Source organism: Passer montanus, unplaced genomic scaffold (assembly GCF_014805655.1).
Source record: "Passer montanus isolate IOZ18808 unplaced genomic scaffold, ASM1480565v1 scaffold7, whole genome shotgun sequence".
NCBI lineage: Eukaryota > Metazoa > Chordata > Aves > Passeriformes > Passeridae > Passer > Passer montanus.
In genome coordinates this window covers 12484672-12501558 of record NW_024372147.1, presented here as the reverse complement: position 1 = coordinate 12501558, position 16887 = coordinate 12484672, and the positions used below count along the sequence as shown (strand labels likewise).

General features: G+C 43.4%; 1 protein-coding gene across 1 annotated transcript in view; it reads left to right on the top strand.

The window, feature by feature from the left end:
- The first annotated feature begins 9083 nt into the window (after positions 1–9083).
- Positions 9084–16887, top strand: part of RCL1 (RNA terminal phosphate cyclase like 1) — a 32123-nt gene continuing 24319 nt past the window's right edge. The window contains exons 1-3 of the mRNA XM_039729707.1: positions 9084–9342; positions 11999–12070; positions 12885–13060. Of these exons, the coding sequence (XP_039585641.1) occupies positions 9099–9342; positions 11999–12070; positions 12885–13060 (492 nt within the window). The 5' untranslated portion in view covers positions 9084–9098. The remainder of the gene's footprint in view (positions 9343–11998; positions 12071–12884; positions 13061–16887) is intronic.

Sequence of the window (16887 nt, the reverse complement as noted above, 5' to 3'; positions counted from 1 at the left end):
ACTGCTTGGCTGCTGACACGTCCCATTGCTGTCACTGCCCTGCCCAGATGCCCTGAGGCTGTGGCTGACCTTGCTGTGCTCCTTCACCCCCATGCCTTGCCCTTGCTGGTCTCTCACAAATAAGCTCCCACTGTCTAACAGCAGGAAGTTGCGTTTTTAATGAACTGTGCCTGAGTTTTGTTTATGGTACTTGACTGTGAACAACTGCAGGTTGTCCTTGTTCTGAGAAATGTTCCTCCAAACACCAAGATGTCCTTTCCCACATATATGCTTTGGTCCTCCTCAGCTACATCAGAACACAATATTGTGGCCAAAACATTAGATTGTCCCATTTTCTGATTGTTCACAGTCATGTCCACAGAGGACAAGTGAGCCTTCCTGATAAAGGTTCTGGAGATGCTGATAGATCTCAATCACTGTACCAGAAAGGTCACAGTGAAAAAGTGAGCAGAAAGCAGAGCTAGAGTCAAAACTTCAATGAAATTCAGCTTCCTGATTTAAAACATTGTTTCATTTTAATAGCTTCACACTGAAACAAGTAAAGCCATAAGAAAATATTCAAGTAGCTGTTTGGTACTTTGAAACAGAAAAGAAATAGGAATATAGCCCCAAAACTCCCCAGTCAACAAAATTAATTGACTTAACAATTAAGTAGGAAGGCACTGGCTTAGCTCATAGAGCTAACTATGGCCCTAAGTCTCATTACCCTGAAAAATGTGAACCTTCACAAATGAACATGATAGTACCTCTATTCCAGATTGTACTAGGGCAGAAAGAGTTAAAGACTCACTTTAAAGAAGCTTTAGCAGCGTTCCCAGGGCAACACTTCAGTCTGCCAAACTACCGTACTCTTAAACAAAATTTGGCAGCAAAGGACATTTAAATGTTAGAAGCTACACTGTTCTTCGTTTTAAGCTCCACACTTTAGAGACTTCTGAATGGCAGAAGTCCACAATGTGTTGATAAGTCTTCCTAAAGTAAATATTATGGAAAATTGAAGGTATTGTATGAAATATATATCCAGCAAATAACTAGACTTGTCAGAGAGCTCATTAACTCTAATGTCCAATGCCACCACGTATAAAAAGCAGCAATCATTTATTTGCTTGTTAAAAAGGAAGCCTGAGGTTCAGCCTCTCTACAGGCCTATTGAGCAGCTCAGAAATCCAGACGGGAATGCTAAGACAATGTCTTTGTTAAAGACTATTTAGAAACCTCTCTGAACTTCATAACAGATTCATGAGGAAGGGGTGGAAAAGAACAGAAAGGCACTTCTCCCATTGCTTGTTAAAAAGGAAGCCTGAGGTTCAGCCTCTCTACAGGCCTATTGAGCAGCTCAGAAATCCAGACGGGAATGCTAAGACAATGTCTTTGTTAAAGACTATTTAGAAACCTCTCTGAACTTGAATAACAGATTCATGAGGAAGGCGTGGAAAAGAACAGAAAGGCACTTCTCCCCCACACACACAGGTTCTTACTAACCTATGGCCTTTGCAGAACACAAGTGAGTACTTAGATTACAGAAAATAGGTAGTAAAATAAATTATTGTTCCCATTTCCTTCGCTATCTTTCCTGAAGTCCAAACCTCACTCTAGTAGTTTTGTAAGTAGTTGTGAAATACTCAGAAGTGGAAAAGGAAATAATGGAAGAAATGGGGTCAATGGTTCACTAGTTTGTATACAAATCTTTACACAGCTATTCTGTATTTTAAGACACACAAGTGGTTTTTTGGCAGCCTCATTATGATGTTTGGAAAATGACATTTCATTATCTTAATTCAGACTTAATTATTCACATAATGAAGTAGTCAATGCTTGTGTAACACAACTTGCACTATATTCTGATTAAACTTTTTCACACAGGTAACCTACAGGTATAAATTAAAAACTTAACTCTTGCTTAGTGGGTATAGAAGTAACCCTCATGGTGACTGAACAGTAATGAAAATCTTATTTCAAACAAATCCAAGTGGTCTTACCAATAAATAATCTTTCATGTTACCCAGCATTTTTTCAAACATAAGAAATGCTTTGAAGAGGTTTTTTTGAGCCTTAAACCATCATCAAACAAATCCAAGTGGTCTTACCAATAAATAATCTTTCATGTTACCCAGCATTTTTTCAAACATAAATGTTTTGAAGAGGTTTTTTTGAGCCTTAAACCGTCGAAAGAGTTTTTATCAGGTATGCTCCTTGGAGGTCTAATTCCTTTCTTCTGAGTTTGATATAGAATTCTTCTAGTACTGTTGGGTAACTACTTCCCAAGTGTTGTACTTTGTATCAAAATGAAATGGTTACTTGCATGAGGAAGAAGTCATAATACACCGAGTGGCAGGACGTCTGACATGATCTGCTGCATAATTTTTGTACCTCATTTGGTGTAGGGGTGGACAATTTGATGGGTATAATCTGGCTGGAATAGAAGTGTAGTGCTTAGTGTTTTGTACCCTACCAAAAGCTGCTAACGAGCATGTTTTTCCAGGCCTGTCCTGGCGCCTTGTTTTGTCTAGTGTCTGTGAATAACTCTGGAAGAGAGAAGAGCGCACCATCATCAATTCTGTGAGTAACACCAAACCCGTGGCCTGAGCACATGGGCTTAGGGGCAGGAGGTGGAGTTCTGAAAGAGTAGATGGGCAAAGGGGCCAAGCAGGACCCTGGCAGATTCAGCAAAGGCAGCTACAAAGTCCTGCATCCAGAACACTGCTTCCAACAGTGCAGGCTGGGGACTGACCAGCAAGGAAGAAACTCTGCTGGAGAAGACTGGGGAGAGCTGCTCTACAGCCGGCTAAGCACCATCCAGCATGCGGCCACTAACATCCTGAGCCATATTAACGGGAGGGCAGCCACTGCTTCAGGGATAACAGATATCCCTTTGTATTAGGCACTTCTTAGGCCACATCTGTGTGCTGTGGCCAGTACTGGGCCCTCCAGTACAAAACAGGCATTGATCAGGTGGGGCAGGTTTAGCAGGAAGTGGCCAAGGTGATCAGGGGATGGAGAAGAGACACTGCCACAGACAGATGGAACCATGCTTGTTCAGACTGGAGACAAGAAGGCTTCAGGAGTACCTAACAACAGCCTTCTAGCACCCACAAGAAGGTTACCGAGAAGGCAGGGACAGGCTGCTTACTAAGATGAGTGGCAGGACTTGGCAAGTCAGGCAGTGGAATCTAAGTATTAGTAGACTCAGCTCCCTGAGGTTTTTAAGACCCAACTGGTTAAAGCCCTGAGCAGCCCAGTCTGACCTTGCTTTGGTCCACAGATTGGGCTACAGATCTGGATTCCAACCTGGATAAGGCTGTGATGCTGTATTTGTAAACAAGATACCCCATTAATAATGTTTTTTTAAAATAATGCATTAAATATTTATCCAGTGAAGGCTGACATATATACACAACACAGCTGAAAATTCTTATTCAAAAAATATATACCATCAAGAACACTTGATTTTTTTTTATTAGATGTAAGTTGAAATACATAGAATAAAATGTTGCTGTCGAACTGTTCCTTTAAAGTAGCAAAGACATAACTCTTTACACACCAAAAATGTAGAGCTGTGATTCTTTATTTGGATTTAAATAGTGTTTTATTGCAAAGAAGGATATAACACTTATCATTTTTGTGGTGTCACTCCTACCTTTATTAAAAAGCCTAATGAATTATTCTTCCCAGATGGCTGAGTATAGCAAATTGACACTTATACATAGCATGGGTTGTTCCAAAACCCTAAGTTTCCTAGGAAATGTGTATTCTTCAGACAGAAATTCATTGCCTGTACACCAAGCTTGTCTGCACTCAAAACCTTATTTGCGACAAAGCTGAAGCACACCTTATTTGTAAAGTGAAAAATCTATTAACATAATTGAAACTCAGTGTAATTCGAGAATTATTAATTACTACAGAAAGTTTATGCTAAATTACCATTATTAAGTTTTATTATTTATTATATTAATAATTAATTGTTGCACACACACTTCGTTTTTCCCATTCTCCTGGTGTTGTAGTTACCTCTCTCCTCTTCTTGTCTGGGTCCCAAGGTCTCACTCAGGTGAGGGTGGTGGGGTTATGGTGAGTCATCAGCAACTGGACTCCCTCATCAGGAAGAATGCCATGCTTCTGTTGACAGCTCCTTCCTCATCCCAAGGGTTCACTTGGAGTTGTTTTTGTATGCTTGCTAACACAATTTTACACCTTGCCTTTTCTTCACTAATCTGCAGCTCTAAATTACATCTGAGTTTACTATATATAGTGCCTTCCACATATATTAGATACTTCTTCATCTTTTTTGCTAAACCAGTTGTGCCCAGCTTCAGGTCTGCATGCAAGAAAAGAAACATTAAATACATGAAAAATAAATTACCCATAGAAAACCTGTCAAAACTGCTCTCACAATTAAAGGAAGCAAACCAAAGCTGCAAGCAGATCAAAGAACATTCAGAGAATGCAAATCTGACTAACTTCTGTTCTGATGCCTTGGAAACTCAATACAAGGCTTATGTTCTGTTACGAGCAATGGCAATATTTTGTTGGAGTCACAAGTTGATAATCAAATACAGAATTTAAATTATTTGGAAAACATTTCTGTTGTTTCAGTGGTTCTTTTGAGCTGTATTTGGAGTTTGTAATTTTAGTCCTATAAAAAGCACTCATCACAGATTGTTTAGACATCCGTCAATATTAACATAAATAGGAAAATAAATAAAGTTCAAATAAAAGAGAAGTTACATAGCTGTGTTTCTGAGACTGTGTGAAAAGTCTTGGGAGGTATGTAAACTAACAGAAATTCAGAGAAAAGTGTTATCTGTTTTGCATTCTTGGAGCCCTCATATATTAGCAGAAGGCAGATCTCGTTTGGAAGTTTCTGTAATGACCTTTTCTGTATTGTTTATCTCAAGCGATTAAACTGTCAGGAGACTGTCATGTTCTCCAACCACTGATTAAATGAAAGGAACATTTCCCTGAGTACTGAGGTAAGCCAGTAATAACTTTACATTTTGAGGTTACATTGTAACAGCTGCCCAGATCATTACATGTATATATCTCTGAGGTGCCACTCAGTCTCTCTGTGCCACCTCTAGGCAGTTGATAAAAATAATTCCCCTGACTCCAGAAATCCTTGAACTTCTAGCACAACAAATAAATAGCATTCCCAGGGAAATAAAACCCCTCCTTTATGTCACTGGGTATTTTTATGACAGATAGACCTTTCATTACAGGGATACTTACATTATTCCAGGAGAGTATATATGCCAGTGATTTTTTACAGAAGCATCTTAGGTTTCAGTTACATGAGAAAATTCTGACTGCCAATGGAATAATTTTTGGGGAAGAATGTTTTCTGTTTTGTCCTCCCAATTTTGTTTTCCCATGCCTTGACATAAAGCAGATACTTGCAAATTGTTAACAGATGATAGAAGTAATTGGAAGTCACAGAAGAAGGACAGGATGGACAGAACTAAAAATACATGTGTGGGAGCGCAGGGGAGTACACAAAGGAAGATAAATGAACCACAGAAGAGAGTTCATTCAAAGTAGACACAGTTGACTAGACATTTTCAATGCAAATATAAGATACAGAGTTCAGTCAATGCAGTAAAAAACACAGCCCCAGCAGCAGCACCTGACAGCCTTTCACTCAGCTGTCCTCACAGAAGGAGACACTAGAATTCAGTGGGAGTATTTGTCCCCTATCACACGCCATATCCACAAACTCACAGCAAACCATTATTTAACTACTATCCTGAAAAAATTTCTAAAACGCCTGTGAATTAAGGAAATTAAAGATGACAAAGTCGTTCCCTGAAAATAGGAAACAGTAAGTGCCAGACTTCTTCTCCATTAATCATGAAGTTTAGCACTGTTTGTTCTGGAATTCCAAAATACCCTCCAAACTCTGAAACCCAAAGGAATTATGCAGAGACTTGACTGAATTTAATTGTTTGTAAACAGGAAAACAAACCGCTGATTTATTAAGAAAGTTTTAAGAATTTTTTTGTGAAGTTTGGACATAGATTAATTAGCTCTGAGAAGATATGTATGTTCTTTACCTTCCTTACACTCAGTTTTCTCTTAGTTCTGTTCAGTGCATAACAGAAAAAAATTTCAGCTGTCCAAGCCCTACCCTATTTTCTGCTATATTCTAGATCAGAGCTACAACTGGCAACTGATTTCTTACACACAGAAAGCTACAATTCTTTGATTCCACAAAACTGTCCATGACAAAACTCTTTTCTACAAATACAGTGAGGTTTGTCCATGAATAGCTCTAGATATTTCTGCCCATATCTCAGAAATCTTGGACATCACATATGTGAACAAATGCTGTTTAACTGCTGTCATTTTTTGATTCTCATTTGCCACAAATTTCTCAACATGCTTCCTTTAAAAAAATTTCTTAGGCTTTGTTTCCACACAGATGTGGTATTTTGACTTAGATGTATAATTTTTTGGGATTTGATTTTTTGTCTTGGCACCTGGGTCTGGGAAATCCAAAGCATCTCTACAGTCTGTGTGGTAAATGGATTAAGTGGAGAAGAAATTTAGGATACTGGTATGTGAAAAATTAGACTCCAGCATAAAGAGCATTGTGTCCAGCTGGTCAAGGGGCATGATTGCCCTTTTCTACTCCACGCTTGTGAGATCCACCTGGATTTTTGAATCCAGCTGTGGAGTCCTCAGTTCAGGAAAGACAAGAGGACAGTCTTAAGCTGTGCCAGGGAATATTTAGGAAGAATTTCTTCACAGAAGGGCTGATTGGGCTTTCAAATATGCTGCTCAGGGAGGTGGTGGAGTCACTGTCCCTGGAGGTTTTTAAGAAAAGACTGGATGTGGCACTCAGTGCCATGGTTGAGGCAACAAGGTAATGTTGTTGCCTCATAGGTTGGACTTGATGATCTCAAAGGTCTTTTCCAACCTAATAAATTCTGTGATTCTGACTCTGTGGTTCTGCAACATGGACCTGATTCAATTAGTCTAGATGTGGGCCACAAAAATGATTGGTGGGCTGGAATAATTTCTTCTTGAGGAAAGGCTGAAAGAGCTGAGATTGGTTAGCCTGGAGAAGAGAGGGCCTTGGTGTGAGCTCATTTATTTCTTTCAGTATTTACGGGGGCTTATCAGAGAGACAGAGAGAGAATTTTTACCAATAGTGACAAGACAAAGGGCAAGAGTTTTACACTGAAAAAGGGTAGATTTACACTGGACATAAGGAAGAATTTTTCTGCAGTGAAGGTTGTGAAGCACTGGCACAAGCTGCCAACAGAAGTTGGGTATGCCCAATGGGGACATGTAAGTGTTGAAGACAAGGTTGGATGGGGCTTTAAGCAACCTGGTCCATGGAAGGTGTCCCTGCCCATAGCATGAGGTTGACTAGATGATCTTTAAAGATCCCTTCCAAACGAAATCATTCTGCTTTGCTGTGATACAAAGCTTGCAGACCAGTGTATCCACACAAAAAAATATCCTTATGCATTTTGTCAGCAAGAAGCTAATAATAGGTGGCTTAGTTCCTTCAGTTTCTGGCAAGTGTGCCTATCATGGCTTTGAAAAAAGAAGTTTTAGTCTCTGGAAAACAATTTAGTAAAATAAAAAGTGGTTATCATTTGTAAGGAAAATTGTCTGACTTTTGCTGTACAACAGTGGAAGGTGCTGCTGACTCGCCTGAGGAACAAGAAGCCTTAGAGAGAGAGAGATCTGGACAGAGTGGAGCACTGGGCAATCACCAGTGACATGAAAATGGCAAGTCAAATGCCAGATTCTGCACCTGGGACAGAGAAATGCCAGACACAAGTCTACACTAGGAGAGGGGCAGCTCTGGGGTTGCAGAAAGGGCTCTGAGGGTGCTGGTTGGCAGGAGACTCTGTGGCAGCCAGAAGTGTGCCCTGGCAGCCAGGAGGGCAGCAAACCCCATCTGGGTGCAGCAAATGCCATCCTGAGATCAGCAAACCCCACCCTGAGATCAGCAAACCCCATCCTGGCTGCAGCAAATCCCATCCTGAGATCAGCAAACGCCATCCTGAGTGCACCAACCTCGGCACTCTATGTGTCCCTCTGTGTCCAGGGTTAGGGCAGGGCCCCACCCTGCCGAGTGCTGGGTCCATCTCTGGGCTCCACCATTTCAGAACCATGGGAAGGTTCTCAAAGGTGTCTGGAGAAGGGCAAGACAGCTGGTGGAAGGACTGGACACCATGGCTTTGAGCAGCTGCTAAGGGCTTAGGGTTTGGCTAGTCTGGAGGAGAGCAGGCTGAGGGGCAACCTCCTTGCTCTCTACAGCTTCCTGAGGAGGGGAAGTGGAGAGGGAGGTGCTGATCTGTTCTCCCTGGGATCCAGTGATTGGATGTGTGGGAATGGGTCAAAGCTGCACCAGGGAAGGTTCAGACTCACCATTAGGAAGCATTTCTTTACAGAGAGGGTGATCAAGCCTGATGATGCCCTGAGCCTATCAATGTGTAAGGGGCATTTGGACAGAGCCTGTTTAAGAGCCTGCTTTACCTTTGGGTTGGCCCTGCAGTGAAGCAGTTGGGCTAAATGATTCTTGTACATCCCTTACAACTAGACTACTCAATTCCGATAAACTTCTTTTCATGGGCACGTAAATGTAGCCTAACAATTGACATTGTCACACCTCCATTGTAATCGATGTTTCTCTTAAAGTAAGAGACTGAAAGCTTTAGTCGGTCTCCTCCTTAAGGACAGCAGGACTCTGTATCCCTAAGCAAACAGCCTGTCCTAAGGACCGCGAGGAGGACTCATTCCTCCGCTGTTTTCCTTAAGGCAGCCAGGGATAAATAAATGCTGAAAAGTACTGCCTAGGGAACATGGTCCCAGAAATCGACTCATTTGGATGTGGGAGCAGAATCCTTGTGCGGGCACCACGTTCCGCTCGGGACCGTCCTTACCCGCCCGCCGAAGGAGAGCCCACCCGGAGGAGCAGCGGGCCGGGCTCCGGTCAGACACATCCCCCGACACTTCCACACTCCTTAACTTTCAAGTGAAAACACGCAGGCTGGGAGAGCAGAGGAAAAGGCAGGGGCTGGCACCCGTGCTTCCACAGACTCCTCCCTCCCTTCCCGCACGGCCCCGCCGCCGGGCGCCGGCGGATGCGAAGCCCGGGGGCGGTGCGAGCCCTCCCAGCGCCCGCCCGCCCCCTGCCCTTTGCCCCCGCCCGTGTCCCAGCGCTTCCTGTTCCCAACCACGTGGGCAGCGGGATGGCGGGCGAGACGCAGTGCCTCAGCTACACGGGATGCAACTTCCTGCGGCAGCGCCTGGTGCTGGCCACGCTCAGCGGGCGCCCGCTGAAGATCCGCAAGATCCGTGCCAAGGAGGAGGATCCCGGCCTCCGCGGTGAGCGCGGCACCGGCGGCCGCGGGGCACAGGTCGAGGGGCGGCGGAGCTCCGGCGCCGGCAGTGCCCGGGACCTGCTGCCGGGCAGGGGCAGACCCCCACTGGGAGCTGGGGCAGCCCGGGCTCCATCTGGGCGGGCCCCACCGAGCAGAGGGGACCCGGCTGCGTCCCGGTGTCTTGCCGTGGATGCGCTCTCCTCTGAGCGCCGCGCACGCCGGTCTCGGGTGTAGCTGTCACACGTGGGTCGCGGGCTTAGGCAGGAGGAGGAGAAGGGGCGGTGAAGGGGGCCGGAGCACGGGGCTGTCACACACCCGCCGGCTCCTGCCGTCAGCGTCCCTCGCTGCCCGGCGGGGCGGGATGGGGAACGCGGCAGTACCAGCCCCGTCCCGCGGTTCGGCTCGGCTCGGCTCGGCAGCCCTGCCTTCCGCGGGGTCACGCTTTTTCTACAGAGCAGGGCCAGTGCGGGCGGCCGGGGCTGGCGCTGCCCGGCCCAGCCGCCCCTCCCGCCCCGCGGGGCAGCGCGTTCGCTCCGCGCCTGGCGGAGGCGGTGCGGGAGCGGCCGGGCCGGGCTCCGACCGGCTCGCTGGTGTGCGGGAGCCTCTCCACAGCCCCGGAGCTGGTTCCCGTGCCCGTGGCGGTGAGGATCGTCGCAGTCGGGATGGCAGAATTAATTCCCTGTCTCTTGGGCCGTCGTTTCTGCCGCGTGCCCGTGCCCAAGCGCCGTGTGCTCCCTCACGGAGCTCACGGTCGTGCAGTTTTAATCGGTCACGTTTTGTGCTTTGATTTTTGTCAGGGTTTGCCAAAACGGGAAAGGTGAAAGACGTGAAATCATTTATGCTCATTTCTGCATATTTGTTTAAGAGAAATCTATTTTGGGGAGTGCTATTGTCATTCTCGTACAAAGTCTTTGGCATCCCAGGATGAATTCTGTCAGAACTGAAATAAGAAAACAACAGGACATAGTTTGAGGAAGAAACATTATTGTGGTGTTCAGTTGTTTTTTGGGTAAGGGCCCCCCGTTCAGAACAGGGGTAGATGCTTCCCTGCCTCCTGAAGAGCCTTGGGCATGTAGCTAAAAATTCTACTCAAAAATGCCAAAGTATTCTTGTCTGCTTGACTTAGCATTTACCATGATCCAAAGTATTATTACCACTGTGGAGCATTTGGTGGTGGTGAAGTTTGTAGCTATTGCCATGTTTTTTTAAAGAGTGTTTTTTAAGTATGTTTGTTTGTTTTGGTGTGTGTTACAACAGAAAAATAATCACAATAAATCCTGATTTGCGTTGATAATTCAACATGCAGCTCTTTTTGCTTTTCATGACTGGAACTTTTGTAAACTCTGCTCCTGGTGTTCTCCAAGAGTGAAATGTGTGCCCACAAGGATGCACTCTTGCACTGGAAGATACCGCAGTGCTTATAAAGTGATATAAACTTTGTAGGCATATAAGTGTCTTAGTTTAGAAAGAGAGCAGAACCAGTGTTGTGTGACTGAGGCATAAATCATGTTATGCAGGTATTGACAAACTGTAAATCCTGCAGGTAACTCTGTGGTTTAAATATCTGTTATATCCTAGAGTCACATGTAGAAAGAAGAATCCTGATTACTGTGTAAGAAGTAACATAGGATTATTGTTAAGGGAATTCTCGAGCCTACAGATGTTGTGCAGATGCTGTTGGCTCTTAAAACTAACTGGGTTTTGAATTCTGCATGTATTCACCTATCTTGTTGATACCGAGCATGTGCCATATTGGGATACTAGAATACTAGCATATTGTTCCTGGGATGGCTTTTTTCAGGTGTTTTTGTTTTGGTTTTTTTTGTTTGGTTTGGGGTTTGTTTGTTTGTTTGGAATTTCTGTTTGTTTGTTTGTTTTGGTGTGTGTTATTTCCTTTTTGGTTATGGTTGGTTGGTACTTTTGGTTTTATTTTGGGTTAAATCTGCTTATCCTTTTCATTGTCTGCGTGAGAGTCCACACAATTGAGAGAAACTGAGGAATCATTTCCACACGAACTGCTGTAGTATAGTGAACACAGCAAGCAAGAAAAGAGGCAATGGGATGACTTGTGGTTTTCTAACCCTAAGTATGTCCAAAACTGGTTTGGAAATGGAAAATTTTGGAGTCTGCAAGCAACTAATTCTGTTTGTGGAACAGATAAACAGTAGCAGCAGCACTTCATATCTAAATATCCCCTTCTTTTCAGCTAACACTTTTACAGAGAATAATGTGAAGCTGTTATTAGCTTGTCAGGCTTCAGTATGTGGGGTCCTGTTTGCTATGATTTGTCTGTTCTGCTTTGTACTGAGCAAAATGTAAATTGTCAAAAGTTTTGTCCTGGACAAGAGCAATCCCTCAAGCCACTGTGGTCAGAAATGTCCACTTTTATTATGTGCTGTGTGCCAGGGAGAAGAGTGTGACTAGTCTAGCTGCCACATCTGAGGGCATCTCAGTTGATTTGAGATGCCTGGGTATGTGGAGGCCCACATTAACATCTCTGCTTTTACAGAGAATTGCCTTTTCACATGTGGTGGCATTATACCACAATTTGAAGAGTGAGAGTAGCCTTACTGTCATGGAAAGCAGGAAAGGGTAAAAGTACAAGTAAGGTGTTGAACTTCTAGGAAACTTAACAGTTTTGTCTGTGCTCTACTCCTTAGATTTTGAAGCAAGTTTTATTCGCCTGATTGATAAAGTGACCAATGGCTCACGGATTGAAATAAACCAAACAGGTGAGATCTGGTTTTTTCCTGCTTGGTCTCCAGGATTTATCAGTTTCTGCAGTAGAATGGAAATCTTGTCTTTATAGAGGTAGGTGTTCAGATAAGATTGACTGAGAAGATCAGAAGTAACAAAGTTGACAAGTTTTGTAATAACATGCAAGAAGATCAAGTGTTCCACCACAACACAGGGAGCTCTACTGCCCAAGAACTAAAATTAGTATTTTTTTAGGTATGCAGGATTTCACAGTGGGTAAAGGTTCCTCTGTGCCAGAATCAATTTTTGTAGAAGAAAAAGAAGATTTACCCTCTACAGAGGCAAACTTCTTAGCCAGACTGCTTGCTTATTCATGCTTAGAAATGAGTTTGATTAGGGTGAAAAGCATTCCATGTGATAACCTCACCCAGTCTGAGTTTTTTCCTTTTTTTTTTAAGGGTTCTAATGATCTTTAGTTGGTAATTAAGGCAAATGAATTAGCATCTGATACGCCAAGACTACAATCGCTCGTAACAGACTGACAAAGGTTTAGCTTCTATGGAGAATAATAATTGCTTGTATTAGCATTTTTGAGATTGCTAAGAGATCCTTAGTTTTAGTTGGAGAGGAAAGGAGGAAAATGGTGTTCAGGACAGACAGACACTCATGTGTTGACCCATTTATTAGCTGCAGACATGTAAATAGTGTGCTGGGAGTGCTTTAGCTTTCCATATAGTCTTCTGCCTCCAATTTGCCTCATATGTTGTTGCAAAGTATTTTTATGCTGTTTTAATGGCCAGTGTTTTACAGTGCTCTCATTTTGGTTTGCTCCCCTGCCGTCTTCCCCAGGTACTACCTTGTATTATCAGCCTGGTCTTCTGTACGGAGGCTCATTGGAGCATGACTGCAGCCCCAGCCGTGGTATTGGCTACTACTTGGAAAGTCTGCTCTGCTTGGCACCTTTCATGAAGCATCCGTTGAAGATTGTCTTGAGGGGAGTAACAAATGATCAAGTAGATCCTTCGGTAAGTAATAAAGTTTAAGTATCAGAGAAGGATATTTTTCCCCCTAAAATAACAAGATTGGGAAGAAGTGTCTAAAACATGTCAAATTTTTAGCATCCCTCACATCCAGAAGTATCCATTGTTGCTGCATTAACAAACTCTCTGAGTCAAAGAAGCATCTGCTAAACTAGAGTGTATCACACTCTAAACTTCAGTTTGTAATCGCCCTGGCTGAGCTGATGTTCAGTTCTGTACAGCTTCTGTCTTTTCCCCTGCAAACTCCTTTTAAATGCATTGTGAGGCCCTGACACAGGTTTGGCTCTCCTCTTCTCTTAGAATTTCAATGGATTGTTTCTCTTGCCCCATACTTGTATTTACTTTATAAGGAAAAAAGTGTCTTCAAAATATGAGTGCAGAAAGGAAGGAATCTGTCTCTTCTGTTGGATTCTGGACACAGTCATAGCACTGCTGCTGTCAAGCCTTCTTTCTATTAGAAACAGGAGTCACATGATGATTAGGCAATTACAGTACCAAAAGTATGTAATAACTCTCTGGTTCTTCAGAAACATGCCAGAAGGTGTGGTAGGTCAAATGGCTATGAAATACTTGCCTTGGTTTCTATTACTGATCTGCAGTCCTTTGTTTTGTACCAGTGTTGTTACCAGAAATGAGCTGTGGGAGATGTGATCAGAATGCTGAAGTAAAGATTAGTGATCGTGCTCTTTATTTATTTTTCTCCAAAAACTTCAAACATAAATTTCTGCTTTTAGAGAACAGCATTACTCTTTACTTTTTGAATGGTGATTAGACATTGCCTGTTTTCCTCTGAGTAAATTAAGGACACATTGTAATCTAAAAATCTAACCAGTTTAAATGAATACAAATATCTGTGAAGTATAACTACAGATACTACACGAGTCCCTGAGTCCTGCTGGAATTTATGACTTCTCAGCTGTGTTTCTCTGGTCATTTAGAAAACTCACTCTCTCACCTGTGGCTCTGTGAGACATCCCCATGAGCCAAGGGATGATCAAAGTGGGTTGTACACAGCACTATAAGAAAAAAAGGGAGTATTTTTTGCTACCCTTTCAGTCATTGTGATAAAAAGTACTTGTTGTAACTGGTAAGTAGTAAGAATCAAAGAAGTCCCTTTTTTATTGACTACTTAATCACAGTGGAGAAATTCCTGCATAATCTGGAGATGAAGAGTAGTGCAATGTTCATATTGCTTTCAGGTAAATTTGGATGCTCATCTAAGCAATGGAGTCTTGATTCGGGAAATTATCTCCTTTCGGTCATCAGTCACATGGGCCTGAGATTAAACTATTTTAGTTCAAATGGCTACAAGAATTAAGGCTATTTTGTGCTTGAAAGGTGCTTGCACTTGCCAAAACTTAGACAAGTGGGTTGGCATACATCAGCTGACTGCCAAGCTCCGTATGCTGAACGTAAATCAAATGTGTTTAAAGAGTTACATTTGAAGTTCATTGTGCTGTAGTAGAGACATGTTTTAGTTCTTAGTACAACACAGTAACAACTTCAGTTACTGTGACTCAGCTCATACTTGCTAACTGTTAAGTGGTTGTAACTGAATACCAGTTCCTAAAATTGTTTTAACCCTGGCTTATGTCTGTTTAGCTTGCCTGAGTAAGCATTAATCCTGGTGCACACCAATAGGGTACTTAAAGGACATCTACAAGTTGTTTGGTATAATGTATGTCACTGCTGGTTTCTGAGACTAAAAGCACAATTTTAAGTGTTACCCTAATTTACTTGTATGCTTAAGTAAATGGAAACTTGGTTTTAAATTGATTTTGGTTTTTATTTTTCAGTAGACAGAGCATGTTTATAAACTCAGTGAAAAATTATTACCTATGCTTGCCCAAAAAGAAGTGCTTGAATTTGTTTCTCTATGCTTTCTGCTTGAATTTCTATCTGTATGCTTTCCGCTTCCCGAAGGTGGAAAGGCAAACCAGTGTGACTACAGTGTGGAAGTTTAGGTGTTTTACCTGCTGCTCTTCATGTAGCAACTTCTCTGCTTCAACTTAGTGGGTTGTATTGGATTTGCATTGGCTGGATTTTGTGAGCTGTGATGCTGCAGAGGTAGCTTCTGTGAGAAGCTGACAAAAGTTTCCCCTTAATCTGACAGAGGCCATGTCAGCTGGCCAAGTCTGAGCCAGTCAGTGATGGTGGCAGCACTGCTGGGGTAACAGCTTTAAGGAGGAAGTGTTGGAGGGTGGAACAGTGGAATTGGAGAGAAGAGTAAGAATATGTGAGAGAAGCAGTCCTGCAGAGAGCAGGGATAATGAAAAATGGGAGGTGTTCCATGCACTGGAGCAAAGATTCCCCTGTAGCCCATAATGAAGACCATGGTGAGGCACCTGTCCTCCTTCAACCCATAAATGTCAACAGCAGAGCATATGTCCACCTGCAGCCAGTGCAGGACCCACGCTGAAGCAGGTGGATGCCTGAATGTGGGTGTGAACCCATGGGAAGCCTGCACTGGAGCAGGATCCTAGCAGGACCTGGAGGCCTGTGGAAAGAGGAGCCTATGCTGGAGCAGGTTTGCTGGCAGGACTTGTGAACTCATGGGGAATCCACACTGGAGCATTTGTGAAGAGCTGTAGCCAGTGGGAGGCAAGTAGCAGGAATATGTGTGCAGCCAGGGGAGTGTGACCTTTCTCTCATGGTGGCCGTGAACAGGTAGGCTGACCCACTGGGCTTTGTGCAATCTGCTTTCAGCTCTGAGATCTTGGCTTTTACGCAGCCTTTTACACAGAAGTATTTTGGATGTGATTGCTATGTGGTTTGAGGTTGCTCTTCACCAGAGATCACCTTGTCAAGTGCATGCAGGGGAATATTGTGGATCAGGGGAATATTGTGGATCTCCTGCTGTGAGGAGAGTAGAAGAGAGTCAGGTGAGAGGAAGAGTTTCTAAAGGAGATCTTGTGGAAGGAAAGACTTCAGCTGAGTTCAGTGAGGCACAGGTCAGGCTGCGTTCCTGGAGTATAAGAGCATGTGTTTACTGTGGTGTTTGTTTACATACATTAATAGCCCTCCAGTAGGGTGCAATGATGGCTCTTTGACAACTGGCATCACTCCTGAAGAGTACCGTGGCCACTGCACATGCACTTGTTCCAAGTGGGACTGTACTGACATTATTAATAATAATATTATCCAGATGATTTGATACATTGTTAGACACTGGAACAAATCAGCCTGAGAAGTTCTGGATGCCACAATCCCAGCAGTGTTCAAAGCCAGGTTGGACAGGGACCTGTTCTAGTGGGAGGTGTCCCTGCCTATGGCAGGGGTACTAGATGATTTTTAAGGTCCCTTCCAACCCCAGAACATTCTATGATTCTGTGATAATACTGCACAGTATTATTACAGTGTGAGTGATACATCCTAAGTGGGTGAAAGGATTGCTACTTTGCACTCACTTGTCACGAAGAGATAAGCCTTTGGAATACCAGCCTGGACTGTTCATTGGCAGCCTGCAATTGCAATATGTTTTCCTGTGCTGTTGCTGGTGAGATCTGACCCTGGGTAGCTTGTGGGACCAACCATGTGAGACTGGGTTGAGACAGTTTAAAGTTTCTCTGTATAGTGATTATGTATGCAGAGGGTGCCCTTTGTAAAGTGACTTTTTGAAGGGAATGGAGGTGGCACGCAAATGATAGCTCCTATTTTCCTTTCCTTCTCTATGTATTGTTATTCTGACATTTAGATATAGCTGCAGTAATGTGTTTTAGAGTAATCATTCTTGATGTTTGTGTTTCCAGGTGTTGAAGGTTTTTTACAGCTATGGCATGGGGCTTTGAGTTCAAATGACTGTCATGCAGACA